The sequence below is a fragment of the Uloborus diversus genome, chromosome 9 (genome assembly GCF_026930045.1).
Source record: "Uloborus diversus isolate 005 chromosome 9, Udiv.v.3.1, whole genome shotgun sequence".
Classification (NCBI taxonomy): Eukaryota; Metazoa; Arthropoda; class Arachnida; order Araneae; family Uloboridae; genus Uloborus; species Uloborus diversus.
This window is the reverse complement of record NC_072739.1, coordinates 25,439,504-25,460,002: the sequence shown is the minus strand read 5'-3', so window position 1 is coordinate 25,460,002 and position 20,499 is coordinate 25,439,504. Positions and strand designations below refer to the sequence as shown.

Sequence of the window (20,499 nt, the reverse complement as noted above, 5' to 3'; positions counted from 1 at the left end):
ATATTGTCCAAGACAGATACCAAAATTTATATTAAAAAAAAAGAGCAAGCATTATATTCTGCAATAATTTACAATTAAAATTTATAAGTCAAATTTAAATTTTGAGAATAATGAAGTTTGTAATGCTTCAATGGTATAAATCTTTCTTTTAATGTCCCCAAAATTTATTAAACTTGTTTATTAAAAATTATGCAAAAAAAGGCAAGTATAGAAAATATGGAATTTTTATATTAAAAATGGATATTTGCTACAAACAAAAATTAGTTATAAAAAAATATAAAAATACCTTTGCTTAAAAATTAAAGGAAATAAAACAAAGTTAAAAGCACAGTGTAGGAACACTGCAGATACGTGTTTTGGAAGTTACAAGGAATTCCTTTTTCTATGCACAAAATGGAAGCTCGTGGATTTAAAGGCATCCGACAAAAGTTGGATTTTTTTGTTGAATGTCTTTACCTTCTCTAGCTCACATGTTATGCACTGAAAAAGACATTCCTTGTAAGGGGGGGGGGGGCGGAAACATGTGTCTGCAGTGTTCTTGCACAATTGATTTATCTGCTTTAAAAAAATATTTATATTTGGCGGACTAGAATCATAATTGATTGGTATACAGTGAAACCCCTCCTATGCGGACAATTTTTAATTCCCCAGTTCCAATGCAAATAACATTATTAAACCCCTGTCCTGCGGACACCTCTTTATTGCGGACAAAAATATTGTCCTGTTAGTGTCCGCATTAGAGGGATTTTACTGTAATTTGTTTTAATTCCAACTTGATTAATCATACCTTTTATTTATTTATTTTTAATTTTAAAAATCATTTTTTGGTAAAATTTTTGACAAACAAAATTGTTTATATAATGCGTAATTAAATTTCACCAGGAATTTAGTTTTAAAAACTATTATATGGACAAGGAGGTCTATACTACTATTCCAATAAGTTCAAAATTCATCACATGTGTGTCGGTGGTTCTTGTTAAAACATAATTGGTACTTGGTAACTCGGCCGAGTCGTGAAAGGCCGAGTACTCGGTAACTCGGTACTCGGCCGAGTAGTGAAAGGCCGAGTACTCGGTACTCGGCTACTCGACCAAAGTGCTACTCGGTACGTCTCTAATATCAACTTATTGATATTTTCAAAAACTTCAGAAATTTTCAGATTCATTGAATCCGAAAATTGTCCAACAGTTATTAACCCTTTATCCCCTTTCCGGCCCCACAAAGGGGAAAATATTACGAACAGAAAGTACCAGAGCTTAGCACTTAAATCTGCTCCGTGGAAATGAATTACCAAATTTATTCTTCACTGCTTTGTAAGTCTTTACGCAGAAAAGGCAGTTTTACAGGCGCAGTAGGAATTCTGAAATAGAGGATTATTTTGTTATTCTTAAACAATCAAGACATGGGATACCCCAAATACCATATTTTGCCGAATATGGATTATTCGGTTTGAATTCTAACCGAATACTTGGATCAATACCGAATATTTGATTAACATTTCACAAATTAATATTTGTATTTTTGTTTTATGCCAGTTTAAAGTAGAAAATCTATCTACTTTGTCTTTTGTGAAATGTAGATGCATTTCCATTAAACATCCTTAATTTATCTATTAAAAGTATAATTATTAATTAAAAATAAATATGTAAAACTAATCATTCTAAAAGGAAATTAATATAATAAATGTCTAATATGGCTACCGTTTATCTGAAAATATGCATAAATTGATAGTTTCGTTTTTGATACAATATTTGACAATTGATAATTATGGTAGGTTAACATGTTATAAATAAAATCTTGTAGAACACCTATAATGTTCCTGAACCACAGTTACAATTATTAAACTTTCGTTGCAATGAATTATTTAATTAATTGTTTTTAAACAATATTTAATGCAAAATACTGCAAGCTGTAAGATTTAATAACAAAGATTTTCCGTTTTGCCTTACCGATCACCTTATTATTAATTTGCGAAATATTTTTTAGCTGTATATATATTTTTTAAATAGGAGTTCATGGACTTCACATAGTTATAAACATGTAAGATATATATATATATATATATATATATATATATATATATATATATATATATATATATATATATATATATATATATATATATATATATATATATATATATATATAATCGTAATGTGTCATAAAATTTAAGAAAATTGAAAAGCAACAAAATTTAACATCCAAGGGTTTTTTATCGCATTAAAACTACCTTGGATGTGATAACATTAAATATACAATGGTACTCTACTATAACTTTGTAATAAATGTATTTCATTCCCAAGTATCGAACATTTAAAATTGTTTACTATTCAGTTGCAGAATGTTAAAAGTATTTGGCCGAACTGAATATTTGATTTGTCTGCCGAATATGTAGTATACCGATTACCAACCGACTGTTTGGTGCATCCCTAATCAAGGCCTTCTTTCATATAAATTAGGTTAACAAAATTGGGAATAAGGAACATTTTAATATTTGGTAGCTGGGCAATATCAAAAGTGGATCCAGTTTCTGGGTTTTGTTCGAGGGCAATATCTGAAGGGGGGGAAGGGGGACGCAGGTGCAATATTCTAAAGCAATTACCGGTCGGGCTCCCACGGTAATTTCTCGGAATTGAAGTCCACAAAACGAAGTTTTAGGTTATCTTTCATCGCTTTAAGTTTGGGGTTGGGGAGGGGGGTATGACCCCTCTGAACCACGTGTTGGATTCGTGCTTGCGCCGATTATCAAGGCACAAAAAGGTGAAAAACGGAAAAGATAAAACGAATACAGTAATACTCCAAAAAAAAAAAAAGGGTTGTTTTTTAACTTACAATTGAAGGGCTCGGGGCAGAAATGGGATAAGCCAAAAGAAATGACTTTTCGATCAAAATTTTTGTTTCTCATAACTAAAATTGAAATGAACATGACAATGGATTATGTCGTTTGGAGAAAAACATATGGTGGTTTTAGCATAAAAGGATATAGAATGTATGATACCTTTCAAATATTCTACAAATAGGTTTTACAAGTTGGAAATTGGCCTGCTGAAAAATTCATATCATGTCGCATTCCACATTCTTTCCCTGAGCCCTTCAATTCTTATTCGTTAAAAAATATATAACACCGAGCACAAAACAAAGTGAAGCAAATTTAGACTATTTACTAGAAATATTTATATAGACAGACGTAGAATTAAATAAGAAATTTCCAACATTGTTTAGCACAAATACACAGATTACAGAATGCACGTGTTTCGGGTTTCAAGGAACCCCTTTTTCAATTCAAAGGCGTGTAGAATTAAATGTTTACTTGCTTGAGAAAAAGGAATCTAGTAATTTTACCATTCGGAATTCAAATGAACTATAGGAGACGCTGCAGTCTCTGGCTAATGGCGGCTGAAAGAGGTAAAACTAAGGCCCACCCACTTACACAGAATATGACGTGTGCAATAAGACATCTGCCTGATCCGCGAAAAATTGAAATGTTTTATTTCCTTTGACTAATTTCTCATATCAACGCAAGGTAGCTTGTTCAAGCTCTAGGACTGCGAATACATTCACCACTGTATATTAAATATTATAACACGCAAACAAGTAAACTGCTTTGTTGCGCATGGGTTTTAGATCATATGGAACTATTTGTCAGTGCAAAATGATGTGGACTAGGATGAATTAAATTTGAAGTACCTAATTTGTATATATCACGGAATTTTGTTTAAAGAAAAAAAAACCTATATCCAGCTAAAATCTGTTTACCAAACAAGACAAAATCTTAACCTCCTTTTTGAAGTCGGTTAACAAATCACACAAATTGTAGTTGTCAGAAATGTTTGAATTACCGTTTTAATTTTTAAAAGAAAGACAAATATATGTATCACTGTAAAAAATTAAATGTCAGCATCTGGTTCATTTCCAATCTTTTTCAATCATTATCACGTACAGTTTGTTCTATTTCGTCCACATTTAGCAAAACATTTTGAGCATTTTTAAGACTATCCATTACAGTATTCTCCACAATTTTCAAAACAAGTACATTAATAACGCTGTCGGATAAGATTGATTAAAAAATAAACTCAGACAAGCGACCTCAATTTACCTGAAACGGGAAGTTCAGGTACAACAGAACGATCTGATAAGAAAGGTAAGTGCTTTACAAACAACACTCGCGACAGTTCGGGAAACAGGATATGCCACTTCCCCTCTCGGAATAGCGTGTGGAAAATCGTGAAAACGACGCATTACGAGTGGACTGAATTATTAAAGAGAGAAATAAAATATTAATTAGTCAATAAGCAGAGGAGTAAAACGGTTAGGAAAAAAATATTTATTGATTTTTCAAGTATTAGTTGAGTCTAATAGATTAAAAATACTATCAGAGATAGCTAGTTTTTAGGCGCGAAAACAATTTATATTTCTAGAGTGAAATTTTCGAAACAGTAACGATCCGTAATAGTGATCGATTCGAATTAAAAAAAATAAATAGATAAATTACATTAAAAAACACTAATAAATAAATTAAATTTAATAACAAAAAAATCAATAAATAAATAAAGAAATAAAATTAAAAATAAATGAACACATAAATAATTAAATAAGTAAAAGACTTTCTGCGAATGAAATGAAAGATGGCAAGGAAAGCGGATATTTTTATTTTATACATTTTAGAATGTTTGACAATTTGTATTTAAAAAAAATATATATATACAATTTTTTTCCATTTACCCCGAAGTTCAATCTTTACTAATAATAAAGCTGAAAGTCTCTGTCTGGATCTCTGTCTGTCAGGATCTCTGTGACGCGCATAGCGCCTAGACCGTTCGGCCGATTTTCATGAAATTTGGCAAAAAATTGGTTTGTAGCATGGGGGTGTGTACCTCGAAGCAATTTTTCGAAAATTCGATTTTGTTATTTTTATATTCTAATTTTAGGAACCTCTTACCGAGGAAATTATCATTACGCATACAAGTAAATTACCAAATTATCATAACGTGGAACCGTAGCATGGGCGAGCAAATAGTCACAGCAAATGGCGAGAAATTCATCATCCATTATTTGTAAATATACAGGCGAACCAAATGATCTTTTAATTTTCTACTACGGGCAAAGCCGTGCGGGTACCACTAGTTTTTATATAAAATGGAAAGCGAGAAAATAGGTAAAACTAAATTTTGAAGTCTAACCCTGCAGTTCTAGAGCTCGAGTAGATCAAAAGGGAGCATTGATTAAAGCCCTATAGACAGTCAGGGCTGCAGAGTCTGACTGATTTTGCGGTAAAGGAGTCGAAGACTTCAAAATTCCATTAGCCGGAATCTGTCGTTTTTCTCCGAGCCCACATCTTTGCCAGGGACGTGAAATCAGAATAGGACTGGTTTTGGGGTAAAAGAATCGGAGCTGGTTATTTTCTCCTCGATTCAACAGTTTCAGAACAAGGTGTTCAATCACAATTTTTTTTTTGTTAGATTTCATTCTGTGGGAGCAATTTCACTGTAAAATGTATTTCATCAAGAATATTTTTTTTTTTTTTTGCTTGCATTTGCTTTCGTGACTGCCAGAGTCAAACTCTTTCGGATGCAGAACGAAAAAAAAAAAAAATTGAGCTTATAGACTTTCCACCCTTTTCTGATATCAGTGATATCTGTTTCAATGAATCCTTAAACTTCTCGCTTCATTCCGCTCCTTCATTATTAAACTCTAGGTCAGGTGCGCCCCGAACTTAAAATTTTTTGGAAGTGCAGAAAGTCTCTATTCGCCGAATGTAACACCAAATTTCGCCGAATGATGATACTTTTGTCAAATGAATTCCAAATTCTGCCGAATTGAACTCCAAATTTCGCCGCGTGGAGTTCCAAATTCTGCCAAATGGAACTCCAAATTTCGCCGCATGACAATAATTTTGCGGAATAGAACACCAAATTCTGGCGAATGATGATAATTTTGTCGAAGCGTCAGACAAAATTAGCCGAATAAGGACTTTTTCGGGAAGTCACAGTGACTTGCACAGGAAGTCACACAGTCGGTTGCCCCTGCTCTAGGTAATGCATTTTCTGAAGCATTTAGGTTGATTGCTCGTCGATTTTGCGATTTCGTTAAAAAATCGAGTAATCAGAGGGTTAAACGTTTTTCCAAATTCCTTAAAATATCCCATTTTCTACAAGATGACGAATTTTTATGCAATGAATAGATCTCTCAGGCCGAAACACATCATTAACCGTAAACCCCATTACGTGCAAAAACTGCAGTTCTAAATCACAGACCTTCGGCGCAGTGATTTTTCGCTCATACAATCGGCAATCCCGTGTCATTAGAAATAAGAAGATGCAACCCCAAAGCTCTTTGTAGCGTGATTTGTTCCCTTCGTTCACAGCATCGATTTGCTATCTCCTTTGTAAACAGAAACGGTGACCCAAGCACGCTTTTCAACCCTATTGTTATTTTCCTTTCGTTGCGAGATAAAAATTGCGTGTATGGAATCGTCTGCAGAAGTACGTTGCTTAAGTACTTTAACTTCAATTCTGAGAATGGAATTCTTTTTCGCGTTAGAATTTGTGTTGTATTCGTAGGTATTTGCAACTCCAATAAACTATAGGGGACACTGCAGCTACTGTCTAATGGCGGATGAAAAAGGTAAAACAAACAAATGCCGTAACTTATAACTTGTTTTGACGCTTAGTGAATGGCAGTAATTTTCCATCGTGTTTGTGGAAAGCTTTCTTTTCTATTCTATTCTTCTAAAATTACATTACACCACAAACTCTCTGAAGCTTGTAATTCACCCCCAAAGAATAAACGTGGAATGGAATCTTTTACCTTTTACTTTAGTATTGTTAATCACCGCAAGGTAGCTTATTCGAGCTCTGCAGTTGCGAATACGGCGTATACCATCAGGTTTGTTTCCGAAAACAGAGTGTATCCCCTAAATTTTAATCATTTTGATAGTTTATAAAATATTTCAACGATTTATTTTTCTTTTTTAACGCAAGATAAAAGATTATCGCACAGCAATATTTGATAAACAAAAAACGGCTATTTTTCTCCTTCGCATAATTTATTTTTCATTGCGTATTATTTCATAAAGTTTATAGATAAATACATATATCCGTTTCTCTTTGTTATTTGGAATTCATTTTCATAAAAATAAATTTCTCAGTAACTTTCTTCATTTTAGCTAAGTTATCCATCATCATATCCCTCTAAAGTTTTCAGCGTATATTCTCTTCTTTTTAAATTTATGTACAGTAGAATTTTCTCAGCTACTTTTAGAACAACAGCATTGGTTAGGTTTTTAGATGTACAGTAAAACCTGTAAAGTTGATCACATTTGTTCTAAGTTGACCGCTATTTTGAAGAACAGAATAAATCTTTATCATATAAATCAACCTCTATAAGTTGACTACTAAAGTAGTGCACCGCAAGTAGTCAACTTACACAGGGTTTCACTGTATATCACAAATATTAATACAATAGAAACTCAACTATCCGAAAGTATTTTAACCAAAACTTCGTTCAACGACATCGGCTTCCTTACATTTGTTAGTAAGTAAACAATATCACTTCAAGGTCACGGGAGGAAACCATTCATACTGTATCCACCAATTATCTATTTATCTCCATCCCTTGCCTCCCCCCCCCCGACAAACACACACAGAGCAGTAAATTTTTGGAGCACTTTAATTAATTCTAGTTTCTAAATTTCTACTGAATTTGAAAGTTTCCATTTATCTATAGACGATGGCACAAGAATAATTTAGAGGATGAAAATTATCTCCCAAAAGATAATCATACATGTGAAAACTTTCAGGACAATAAAAGCATAATTCGAAATTAACCTGAGGATATTACAGGGATTTAAAACCACTTCTACACAAATAAGAATAAAGTCGAGTCCCGAAAACGCGGCTTAATATGGACTGACAAGTGGCCGAGTTTATGAAAATGCCGTGTTATCGGGAGCGTGTGTGCAACAGGTTTTTCGCGCGTTTTTTTTTTTTTTTTTTTCGTCCTGCTAGGGTGCAGCCGAGTTTTCTGGATTCGGTCGAGTTATCAAATGCCGTATTTTCAGGATTACTCTATATTGAAGTGCTTAAAACTATTTCAAGAAAATTTAAGAATATTTCACTATCTTTAATGACCTCAAACTATAACAAACTTTTTACAAGCATCTAGAAGCATTTCTCAAAACAATAAGAACATTTGAATGCTTTAAAAATATTCTATAAATTTTTGAGGATAGTTAATTATTTAAGATTTTAAAATCACTTCCTAAAAAATTAGAAATATTTAAGGATATTCAAGAACGTTCACAGAGAATTAAGCAGCGCAGTTTTTGAAAAACGCTTAACTATAGATTGGAGGAAAGTACTGGAAGATACAAAAGTCATTTTTCCAAATACTAAGAACTTAACGACAAAAGTTATTTCCTAAAATAATGATGATAGTTACAAACAACAGTGCAATGATTAGTAAACAAATAGAATAAAAATGTTTGGGAAGTAAAGTATCGCCAATTCAGTTCTCGATGACCCAGAGCGAATCCAGAAAACTCGGCCACATTTTGGCAGGACGAAAAACCTTCCTACAAACTCTGCCCCTTTACGGTTCACATTAGGCGGAGTTTTTGAGACTAATTTTCAAAGAGATATATAATTAAAATAAAATATTTAAATAAATAGATAACACTAAAGAATAAAGAAAGTTTTACAAAACGTGTCAATAACTTAACTTTAAATCATTTCTTTAAGAAAGAACATTTAAAAAAAAAGAATAACTTGTGAAAAATATATTTCTTTTTCAGAATATTTAAGTATACCTAAATTTATCTGAAAAACACAAAGCTGTTTAGATAATTCCAAGAATCGAAGTAGAAAAAAATATATTGAAGAATTCAAGGAGTGTACGGCTGCTGGTTTAATCCGAATGAAAAACCATATCAGCTTTGGAAAAAAAAAAAAAAAAAAAAAAAAACAGACTAACATTTTTGACACTAAGCATAAGCATCGACAACAAGAAAATGCCCCAATTGATCACATTTTCCGCAAAGACTTAATCGATTATTCCATCGCCAAACGTTTACCACGAAAACGAATTTCTTGATCTTGTTATAAACGAAAAACATTAATCGACGAGAGAAAAAAAAATTCTCAGTGAAGAAGCGAATACGGCCACTTTGGATCGTGGGCGTTTTTTATTCCCAGAACTCGTCTTGAAAGAAAGGGCATTCACTTTGTGGGAACCTGTTTGCCTCAGAAACAATACGAAAAAGCAACAGGCATGCCGAAACGTCGGCGAGCAATTCCCTCACAAAGAAAATAGCTTGATACAAGATGTATCGTTGAAAATTGGCTTTTAATTAGTGACTTACCGATTAGCACTTTGGCCGAGTGAAAAGTATCAATCGTGTTCAAAAAAAGAACCATTGATTTTCACATCATGAATTTTGCACACTTTGGAATAGCGATTGGGTCTTAAATGTGCAATTACTTTTAAATTACAAATAGAGCAGAAAACGAAAAAAAAAATAGAGGTAGGGTTATATATAGGACCGCAGAGAGCCATGGCGGGCCCTTTCCGCCCCCCCCCCAAAAAAAAAAGAAAAAGGGGAAGAAAAAAAGGGGGGAGAGAAAAAACCAAAACTGCTTACTAGAAAACAATTAACTCGATTTTAAGTGCTACAACAGTACATACCAAAAGAGTAAATTTTACTTAATCTTTACGTTTTCTCTTATTCGGAGTCCTCAACCCTTTTTTTCTTACTCCCTTTCTTTTTATTTTTCTTTCCTTCTTTCTATTTTTTTTTTTTTTTTTTTTTGCGTCAGCGTGTCCCCTACCCAACCCCAAGGTTCGGACACCTAGTTTCCGATTAGGCTGACACGACCTCTCCGCAAGCTTGGTAATACATATATTTTTTCGTGCTAAACAGATTGCAACGTGCAGTAGGAGCAGGGTTGCCAAGATTAAGAACAGTAAATACGGGAACAGGCTTCTAGGAGTGAAAGGGGGGGGGGGATTTTTGAGACGTCTATTCATGATAAATCTGAAAAATTCAATCGCAACAAAGCATTGAACCTCGGAAAATGTCGCTTATCAAAGCATAAAAATCGTTTTCCTTGAGATCGAACACGCATGCGCAGAGATATATTTCCAACATTAGTCAATGAGCAAAGAAGAAGCAACCATTCGGTTCCTCACGGTCTTCCGCCAAAACAAAAACATACAAACCAAATCAAAAGGAAAATAATTTTTGCGTTTGCTGCCACATGATTTTCTCATTGCTCATTATTTCACATTTTTTGTTTTACTCTATTTTTTCCCTTAAAATAATGTCTCGTTTTGTAAAATATTGTTATCAGCCAGAATACGGGACTTTAGCCGTCCCGTACGGAAGTTCCCCGGGACGCGGGACAATTTTTCAAAATACGGGACTGTCCCTTGAAATCCGGGACGTCTGGCAACCCTGAGTAGGAGTAAAAGCAAGCAATGAAAAAAGAATTTCTAAAATACGACATTCAGGATTAAATCTGTAGCTGACACGACACTTTCGTCGGTCGTCGGGCCTGGTAATATATTTTTCTCTTGCTAAACAGGTTGACTATCTGCAGTAGGAATAAAAGCAAGCAATGACAAAATTTTTCCCAAAATACGACATTCAAGATTAAATCTGTAGCAAGATATGAAACGTATAATTCGCAAAAATTTACCTCACGTAATATGTTTCAGAAACGTGAGAACAATGGTTTTCACATTTTTGATGAAGGATGTTGCAAGGAGCTGAATTTGACATATTTTGGCGCATTCTTCTCCCATACCCGCTCTTATTTGTGGTTTGTAGACACACTTCTTCAAATTTTTAAGGTCTTCAAGCACTTGAATATAAAATTTAATTTTTCAAGTACTTTTCTTTTTCTTTTTCGAACAAACCACATCAATTTTTTGGAAGTTGGGAGCCCCCAACAAAGCAGGGCCCTAAGCTACAGCTTTATTAGCTTATACGTAAATCCGCTGGCCCTGCTGACTCCCATGGGGTCGACATCGATCGCTTTTAGAAACTGATCGAAGGTCTGGTCTATACACATGCTGAGTGGAAAACGAGAAAAATCGTTAAAGGACCTTAACAGATGAGTGGCAAAACACGAGAAAACTCGTGAGCGGATAACAATGTGTAACAAACCATTCATCCTTGTCCACCTCATTTTGGATAAGAAGAAACCTGCGATATGTCAGCAAGGAAACTTTTGGATGAACCTCGACATGTCTAGAAAATACCTTTTAATACCGATTTCGGCTGCTTAAGATACGATTAGATCTAGTGGTTAAAGAACAGCCATAAAAAATTAAATAAAACTCCCTTACCTTGCTGTTGGTTTTCAACCGTTGTAGCTCCGCCTGCTTCAACTTCTGAAGGAAATCTGAATCTGGTTTTTTAACAGGTTCTGCAACAGTCTGTATAGACTGCTTGGTTTCTGATTGTGCTGGTTTGTGGAATCCATTCCTGACTGGAGCACGACCATTTGCAGCACCAGTTCTCGACGGGCTTTGCCTAGCATCCAAATCTACCGACTTCGAACGCGAGTTGACGCTCACACTCCTAGTAACGTTTTCGATTGGTGCACTGACAGGACTCGAACGAGTACTCTGGAACGAATACTGAATCGAACCGTTCGACGATTGGTACGAAGTAGATCCTTGATGGAAATTATTGGCTCCTTGTTGATTCGAATTCGCTCCCGGTTGGTAGGAATGTGCTCCCGATTTGTAAGAAGACACTCCTAGTCGATTTGAGTCGGCTCCTAATTGGTAGGAATTAGCTCCAAATTTGGCTCCTTGTTGGTTTGAATGCACTCCCGGTTGGTAGGTATTGATTCCTGATTTGTTATAAACGGCACCTTGTTGGCTTGAGTTGGCTCCTAATTGGTATGAATTAACTCCAGATTCAGCTTTTAATGGATTGGAATCGGTTTCAGATTGGTACGAGTTAGCTCCTGATTGAAGCGAATTCTTCTGTTCTTTTGAAATAGGAGGTAAGGGACGAGAACGGTCTACACCAGGACTTCCTTTCTTGATCGGCGAATGATGAGGCTGGGGAGCACTGATGCCCGAAGGCGCTTTAATTAGACCAGCAGACGGCTGAATAGAACCATTGTACTTGGCGACTTTACTCAAAGCTTTCTGCTGGTTGTCGGTGTGAATTTTTATCATGCGTTCTTCTTTCTCTTGAAGCAGTTGCCGACGGTACTGCTGCTGCAGTTGTTCTAGCTTTGAAGGCATGTTGCTTTCACTTTAGTTTTTGTAGTCCATGCAAAACATGAGAGGATACCTGAAAGGAAAAAGGAATGAAGAATTGGTTTAATGCAGAGTTTGGGAATTAAGATCGAGGATACCACGATTAGAATTGGCTCATCCAAGCAAGTAGCTAAATATTTTGAAAATAAAAAAAGACAATCACCTACTCATGTTCCCCTTATCAATGCCACTGGGTCCCAAGTTCAATCCCCCCTGAGTCGATTGAATTGCAGGAGATTCCCTGCTTTTCTCCTATTCAATATATGGGACAGCCTCTAACAGAAGTCTTTCAAAAAGGCTTTTTCTCAAGGTGCTCTGTTCCGGACATTCAATGAAAAAGAAATTCATCAATGGTACTTGAAATTCTTGAGCATTTTTTTTTTTTAACCTAGAACACTGATTTATTTATTTTATTTTTTTTTTACTACTTTGTGTTCAATTTTCTCGCTAGGTGACAGTCAGCGATTCTTAATCCTTTTTAAACGAGTTTGGTTAACTTAAATTTAGAATACCTTATGAGTATGAACAGAGTACCAGTTTTGTGCACAAGGTGTTCGCTAAACTTAATAATAATAAAACCATCTAGAATTTAAAAATAAATAAATAAATTTTTAAAAAAATACATAAAAAATAATAAAAATAAAAAATTATGATTTGCTCGAAACAACATTTCTTATAGCATCAAATATACTCTTTTCAAAACGTTACATGAGTACTTATTATTTTTAATTTTCATTAATGACAACTGTGTGCATACAGCATGAGAACATTTTGCAGTGATGAAAAGATTCCGTTGTAGCTTTTTTTTTTTAATATAGGTATATTCTTGAGTATTTAGTTTGACTTACGTTGATTATTTTATTAAAATCTTGCTCAAACAGTAGCAGGGGTGCCCGCAGGGGGTTTTGAATTTTTTTCGCGTAGGGGGATTTTTGCATTGAACTTGAGGGGGGGGGAGGGATGGGCACCCCTGAACTGCTATGATAATAGTGCAATAATTGGAAGTAAATAATGGGGGTACTCGGCCAATATCGAGCAGTAGTAAAAAATTGAATATTATTTAACACAAATTTTTCAATTAATAAAAAGTGCAAGATTATATGATAACAAAACAATCCGGCTTTTGTCGGATGTCTTTACGTTCACAAGCTCACATTTTGTGCAAGCGTTTCTTGTACCGCCGAAATACGCGTCTCAAGTGTTCCTGCACATTCATGCTTTTAACGCTGTTTTATTTGCTTTTAAAAATTATTTATGTTTGGCGAACTAGAACTGTAATAGATTGATATAATTCTTTTTAATTCCAACTTGATTAATCATACCTTTTATTTATTTGTTTGTTTTTAATTTCAAAAACAACCAATTATTTGTCAAAATTTTCTGTAAAAATTTTGACACATAAACAAATTTTTTCATATAATGCCTAGTTAAATTTTAGCTTGAATTTTGTTTTAAGGACAAAAAATGGATGTCTATACTGCTATTCCAAGCACTTCAAAATTCATCACGTGTGTGGAAGTGTTCTTCCTAAAACATAATTGGTACTTGGCAGAGTAATCGGCCAGTGCTACTTGGTACATCTCTATTTATCTACGCAACGACGAGAAAGTTACGATTGAGGACCGTATCCAACCACAATTAAATAGCTAAAAGTATTTTAAAATCCCGCTGATGAGAAAAATTTGGTTCATTGTCAACAATAATGGGGTTGTTTCCTTCAGTCAAAAGTACTACTTTTAGTCACTGAAATTTATAGAATAAGCAAAAAAAAATAAATAAAATAAAATAAAAAATAAATAAATAAATAAATAAAAATAAAATAACATGGACCCAGAAGAAAATGCTTTCATTTTCCCCAACAGTTATTTCTTAATTAATTTTTTAAAAGGTCCGATTTTTCAAACGTCACAAGTTTGAAAAAATTTGAATGACGTCACAAATGATACAGTTTGGCGCATCTTTCTACCACGTTTGCACGTTATGGTAACCGAAGCAAATTTAAAATTGCACTCTACGCTTGCTATCAACCATATCGTTGCCAATACACGTGAGTAAAGATGCGAATTAAATATTTTACTCTGTGAATGGCAACACTGAATGGCTTTCATCATTTGTTATGTCATCGGCAGAAGAGTAAATAATGAAAGCGCACAGATTTAAGAATTTTTTTTTTAAATATTAAACTTCAACAAATTAGTTAAAAAATGGCCAGATCCTACGTTTTTAAACATACTCCTTCAGAAAAAAAATACTTTTAAAATTTTAGAAACTACCCCATTCATAATAAGTTTTACGGTCTCATAATAAGTAATCAGAACTACTTTTACAAGCAATTCTTACATAATTATGGTACAATTAGCATCTTAAAACTTTATTTAATGAATTTTGAAAACTATGTCAACAGAAGTTCCGTAAAAATCCATTCAATTAAATAATCATGCTTTAACTATTTTCAAATGGAATTGACGACACTGCAGCACACAGAGAAAACAAATAAACGATTTTTTTTGAACTGCAGCATCCCATCTTTGTCCGAGGTATTCATTTTTCGGTCAAACCGTGGGTGCGTTCATGCATTTAAACTTAATAATCAATAGTACAAACTCCTTAATGGGTTTCTACTGTACTCATTATTGATAATTAGCAAGTATAATAAGTAATTATTGCATAACCATGGCATCATTTATCAATCCTTTCATTCTTACTACGGAACCTTTACAGCAGGGGTGCCCATGGGGGGGGGGGGAGATTGGCGCAAGTTGTGCCATTAAGATTTGTTGGGGGCGGGGATTTTTAAAAATTTTAAATTTATCTATTTAAATTTACATGTTGATTTATTTTTAGTTTAAACTATTTATTTTACTTTCATTTTATTCATTAAACTATTTTATGTTTATGTTATTGGTGTAGCACGGAACTTTTCTAAGACGATAATAATGACTTAAAATAAATAATGAAAAAAATTATTTTTCAAAAAATGAAAAAAATAAAATGGGCAAAGGGGATGAGTTTTTTTTTTGATGGGGGGGGGGATTTGTGCCATCGAACTTAGAGGGGGTGGGTACCCCAGCTTTCCAGGTTTATTCATTAAGATTGGATCTTTTGTTTCCTTTCCAAGCTCGCATTAAAATATTCCGTTGATTAACGAACATCAAATGGAACATCTAATCACGATGGAACGAAGATCATTAAAAGTCACCATTAGACGGAACGACGCCATTCAATGGCGATTCAAAAACCTAATTAGACAATAAGAATCGTGAAATAAGTTTAATTATAAAATTTTAAAAAAAGGGAGAGAGAGAACTAAATTAGATATTAAAATACTTCCAGCCATCCAAAATAAGCTCACGAACCACAAATAAAGCAAATAACCACAAATAAGCAAGCCACAAATTTTACAATTGAACGAGAAATTCGCTGTTGATAAAAGAATTCCATAATGTTGACCAAAAAATGGCAATTTTATTTTATTTTTATGCGCTTAGTTGCAATGATTTATCATTTCTGGACAGGAACAAACTTTTTTACTTCGTACATTTTTGAATAATATTCATATGACATCGAACTGGCAAATAAACAAATAAAAATCTAATCTGTACATAGAGCTAGAAAGTAATTCTAACGATTCTTTCTTATATAGATCTTAACTACTCAAGCAATTTTGCAGTCCATGATTAAAGTAAGAGGTAGTGAAAAGATTTATTAACTTATCCTCGTTTTAAATTTTTGCACCCCGTGACACAATACGTGTAAAAAAAAAAAAAAACTTAATAGGCGCGCTATTTACCAGCGCTGTAAGATGGGTGAGAAAAGCAATAATATGTTGTAGTCGGAATTGAGTTCAGAAAAAATGTCAAATTTTTATAAAGAAAATTTGTGAGAGTATTTATTTCTCATAAAAATATTGTAACGGATTCGGTGCGACTTCCACTTTCTTGAAATGAAGACACAGTTCTTGATAAAAACTGAATTTACAAGAGCTTTATTTACACTATGTACGGAGAGATCGTCAACAACCGCTAAATTATTCATCAGCAATTAAGCAATTATCACACAACACCGTAAACTCAACGTTTACACACGTATTTACTTCCAAATACGAAAACAACACAGCGAAAACCCTCGCTATAAACAGAGCAAAAATGCTCTCAGTTCGAAATCTCAATCGAAACTAACTCTTTATCCATCGCTAACGGCTTATATACACACCAAAAAGAAATCTCTCAGATATTCCACACGCTTCTGGAAAATAGTAGACCGTTATCAAATTTTATCAATGAACAAAAAGGAAATAGGGGGGTCGTATACTTTAGCCATATGAAAAGGGGTTGTATATTCATTACGGGAAACTATTTACAGGTTACGTTACTACAATAATTACTATTTACAGGATTTGTAACAATATATTAGTGCAAACCTTAAAAGCTTGGAAGTTATTTGAGCATTTTTAAAATCTCGATATACACAATAATTGTTAAACTAAATGTAACTTTAAAAACTAAAAAAAAAAAGTAAATCAACTGCATTCAGACTCAAAACAGGCATGCACTTTTTAAGGAGCACTGGGAAATTTAGTTTCCTTCATTTTTGTCGCAGAGCTTTGACTGTAAATGTTATTTTTCTGTAATGGTAGGCTTACTGCAGTGTAAAAAACATTTGTTGTGACCACGACTGTAAGATAGGCGTAAAAAACATATCAGTTATGAAGCGGAATTCAAGCATACTTGTATGTTACGTGCTAGCAATAAGCATGCTTAATGCTATATTATTTAACAACATTAAAAAACGAAGTAATGTGTGCATCACATGACTTCCTTTTACTCCAATTTAATGATAAAAGTGCCTCGAAGTAAGTAAAGAAACACTTTAAATATTTTTACCCCAAGTTTGTTGCGAACCGAAGTAAAAAAAAAAGTTTTATACAGATTAATTTTCCCAATATTGTGGCAATTTTAATGTGATTCAATGGTTAACTCTCTAAATATGGCCAAATTGAAACCAGATTTGAAAAAAACGCCACATTTGTCGCGCATACATACATTCATAGAGACGTCACGAGAAAATTCGTTGTAGTTAACTTGGATATTGTCAAAATGGATATTTCTGGTGTCTATGCGTTCTTAGGCATTATCCACGCGTGGTTGGGTTGAAAAAAAAAAAAATAATAATAATAATAATAAATAAATAAATTAAAAAAAAAATTTAAAAATTAATTTGAATTTTGACATCTGAAATTCAAATTATGTTTTTCGCAATCACGAGTGTGTGTGTGTAGGCGTGTGTGTTTGTGCCTGTGTGCAGGTATGAGTATGTGGGCAGTTGTGTGTATGTGTGTTTGTGGTGGGGGGGGGGGGAATGTGTATGTGTGTGTGTGTAGGTGTGTGTGTAGGTGTCTGTATGTATGCGTGTGTATGTGTTTGTGTATCTGTGTAGGTGTATGTATGTGTTAGTGTATGTGTGTAGGTGTATGTATGTGTGTAGGTGTATAAATGCGTTTGTGTATGTGTGTAGGTGTATGTATGCGTGTGTATGTGTTTGTTTGCACGTGCGTGTATGTATGCGTGTAAGTGTAGGATATGGATGCAACCTGGAGACGGTTTTCGCAAGAGGATCAGCATCGTGAGGTCGGTCGACGCGGCGGTGGTGCTGGCAGAGGATGCTGGTGCTGGTGGGAAAATAAAATGATAGGACATCAAAACAGTCAAGTGAGAACAATAATCAATCGCGATTGCTCAAAAAACTCAATATTCATTCGGGGGCGAGCAAAATGGAAATTGCGGCAGATTTTGGAGTGAAAATTCTTTTGCGAATACAATACTTCTTTACTATGTAAAAGGATGTTTGAAAAAAAAAAAAAAAACTTTATTTAATCATTTCTGTTACTTTAATTACAAATATGAAGCATATGAAAAAAGGGATTATCCAGCTTGTTTTTTTTATTCGAGGGGTGGGGGGCAGTATTAGAAGGGGGGTAGGATCGTAACTCGAAGTGTGTAAGAGAGCCTGGGATTAATATTTTGAAACTGAAGTTCTGAAACTAGTTTGAGATTTTCTTAGCCCGTTTTTAAAGCGGGAGGGGGGGGCGATCTTTACAATTTCGTAAACTGACAACCCACCGAATCCTGAGTTGAACAAACGCGAAATTAGTCTTTAAAACTAAACCTACTCAGTTACGTTAAGTAGTAGTTTATAGGAGATCTCCCAACTTCAAAAGATTATTAAAACTTAAGATATCGTATAAAATTAGTTAGGTATTAAAATAATTCATCGTATAGAAATTAAAATCAGTGTTTATTTTATAATTGGGTGTTTAGTTTAGTTGATTTTTGTACTGTAATTGTAAAATGAATTTGATTAATAGGTTTGGGAAAAATCGTATGTAAGTATGACCAACTATATTTTTACTTTTTAGTTCCTCTTTGTTTTTTGAAGTCGGTTCTTTTTTTTATTTAAAAATAATTTTAGTGTTAATATATTTCAGAAATAGAATAATGTTACCATCACGAAATTTCACCCTTTTTTTATTCATATAAATGCTTCATACTAAAAGGGAAAAACAATACACGTGTCTAAAACTTTGAGCATTTGGCACTAAAAACTAACCCTTGTTCCCCTCTAGGATTTGTTTGTATGCTAAATTAATTAGAAAAATGATTAGGTAATTCAAATTAAATAAGTGAGAAAACATCCTTATGACATGAGTTTTTTTTCTTCAGGTGGATAAAATTGCTCACACACACACACAGAAAAGGGAGAGAAGAAAGAAAATCATACATATTTTTTCACAAAAGTAAAATTTTAGTTGCCAAATAACTATGTAGAAAAAATAAACAAAAAATAAATAAATAAATAAAAAACTAAATAAATAAAATAAATAATAATAATTCAACTTACCGAAGTTAACTTCCGACAATAATTAAAAATTCAAGAAAACGAAATCCCCAGAATCTTCAAACTATTTTACATACTAAATTCTTTATGACAGCAGCATCTAAACAGAAACTAAAACGCAACAAGTTTGCAACGCAATCTCAACACGCGCTCACCCAGCACAGAAGAAAGCGTACATTGATCATCGCTCTTCAATGTTTCCGAACTCCTACTGCAGAAGGCGTGTCTCTGTTTTGGATCTGCTCACGTGACAACTTACACATCCAATCAAAACCTCATGAAGTTCCATGATGCATTTCACTCCTTTTTATCTTTAAAAAGTAATGAACATTACCAAAAACTAAGAAAAATATTCAAAAATATGGTAAATTAAATATAATTCATTTATTCATTTTCCTATCTCACGCCAAAAGAAGAGGAATGGTTTAATTTTTTGTAACTGCAACCGCCAAATCCATTCCTGTTTGTTTACATCATGGCTGCCGATGCGTGTCTACGAAATACATAATCCGTGCGTAAATGTAAGCCATTTTTCACTTGAAGCTCTTAGCCTTACATTTTTTTCTATCTTTATATGGAAGAAATAATAAGTGCACAAATGACATGAAAGCAAAGCAAATCAGTTGCTAAACAAAATATTGGTGCTTTGGAAAAAGAAAATATCGTTCGTGTGATGACTAAAAAGAAAAAATAAAAGGTTCCCCCCCCTTAAATTTTAAAATCAGTTTTATCGAGATAGTTGTTGCTTATCCTGTTTCCCACATGCTTGGAGTAAATTGGAAAAAAAAAAAAAAAACTTTTCAAAGTAAAGGTTTGAAGATGAATAATCATAGGCTGCTTGCACAGTGAGAGATCCCCTCACTTTTACAAATAAAGAAGCTTTGCCCCTTCACTTCACAGTTCTAAGTTAATAGTTGATCAAAAACTGATAGTATTGATCGGTTCATGTGTTTAAAGAAGAATTGACATAATAAGTGCTTGATACTTTCCCATGTTATTATGTGATAAAAAATAAATTGGAGCTTTGAACTGGAAGGAGGGAGTCTACTGTGGCCATCTGTCCCGAATTTTATAGAGAAGGTCATTTAATTAAAAGTAACGTTACCTCCCCCTCCTCATGCACCTCCTTTAATCAGGGGTGAATTTATAGGGTATTCAAGGGGGTGGCGATTGAAATCCGTATGTCCCCCCCAGGGGGGATGCATCCCCTCCCCCAGGCTTTCAATATTAATGTTTTTACATGTAAATAAGGGTGGTTTTTGTTGTTTTCTGATTAAATTTGCAATTGACCGACACTGGAAGAATTTGAAATGACGAGCCTGCTCCCCT

General features: G+C 33.8%; 1 protein-coding gene across 1 annotated transcript in view; it reads right to left on the bottom strand.

The window, feature by feature from the left end:
* The window catches only part of LOC129229821 (zinc finger C2HC domain-containing protein 1C-like), a 57,292-nt gene extending 37,967 nt beyond the window's left edge, over nucleotides 1-19,325 (bottom strand). The window contains exons 1-2 of the mRNA XM_054864194.1: nucleotides 19,174-19,325; nucleotides 11,347-12,310 (exon numbers count right to left, since the gene is read on the bottom strand). Coding sequence (XP_054720169.1) covers nucleotides 11,347-12,261 — 915 coding nt within the window. The 5' untranslated portion in view covers nucleotides 12,262-12,310; nucleotides 19,174-19,325. The remainder of the gene's footprint in view (nucleotides 1-11,346; nucleotides 12,311-19,173) is intronic.
* Between the last annotated feature and the right edge of the window lie 1,174 nt (nucleotides 19,326-20,499).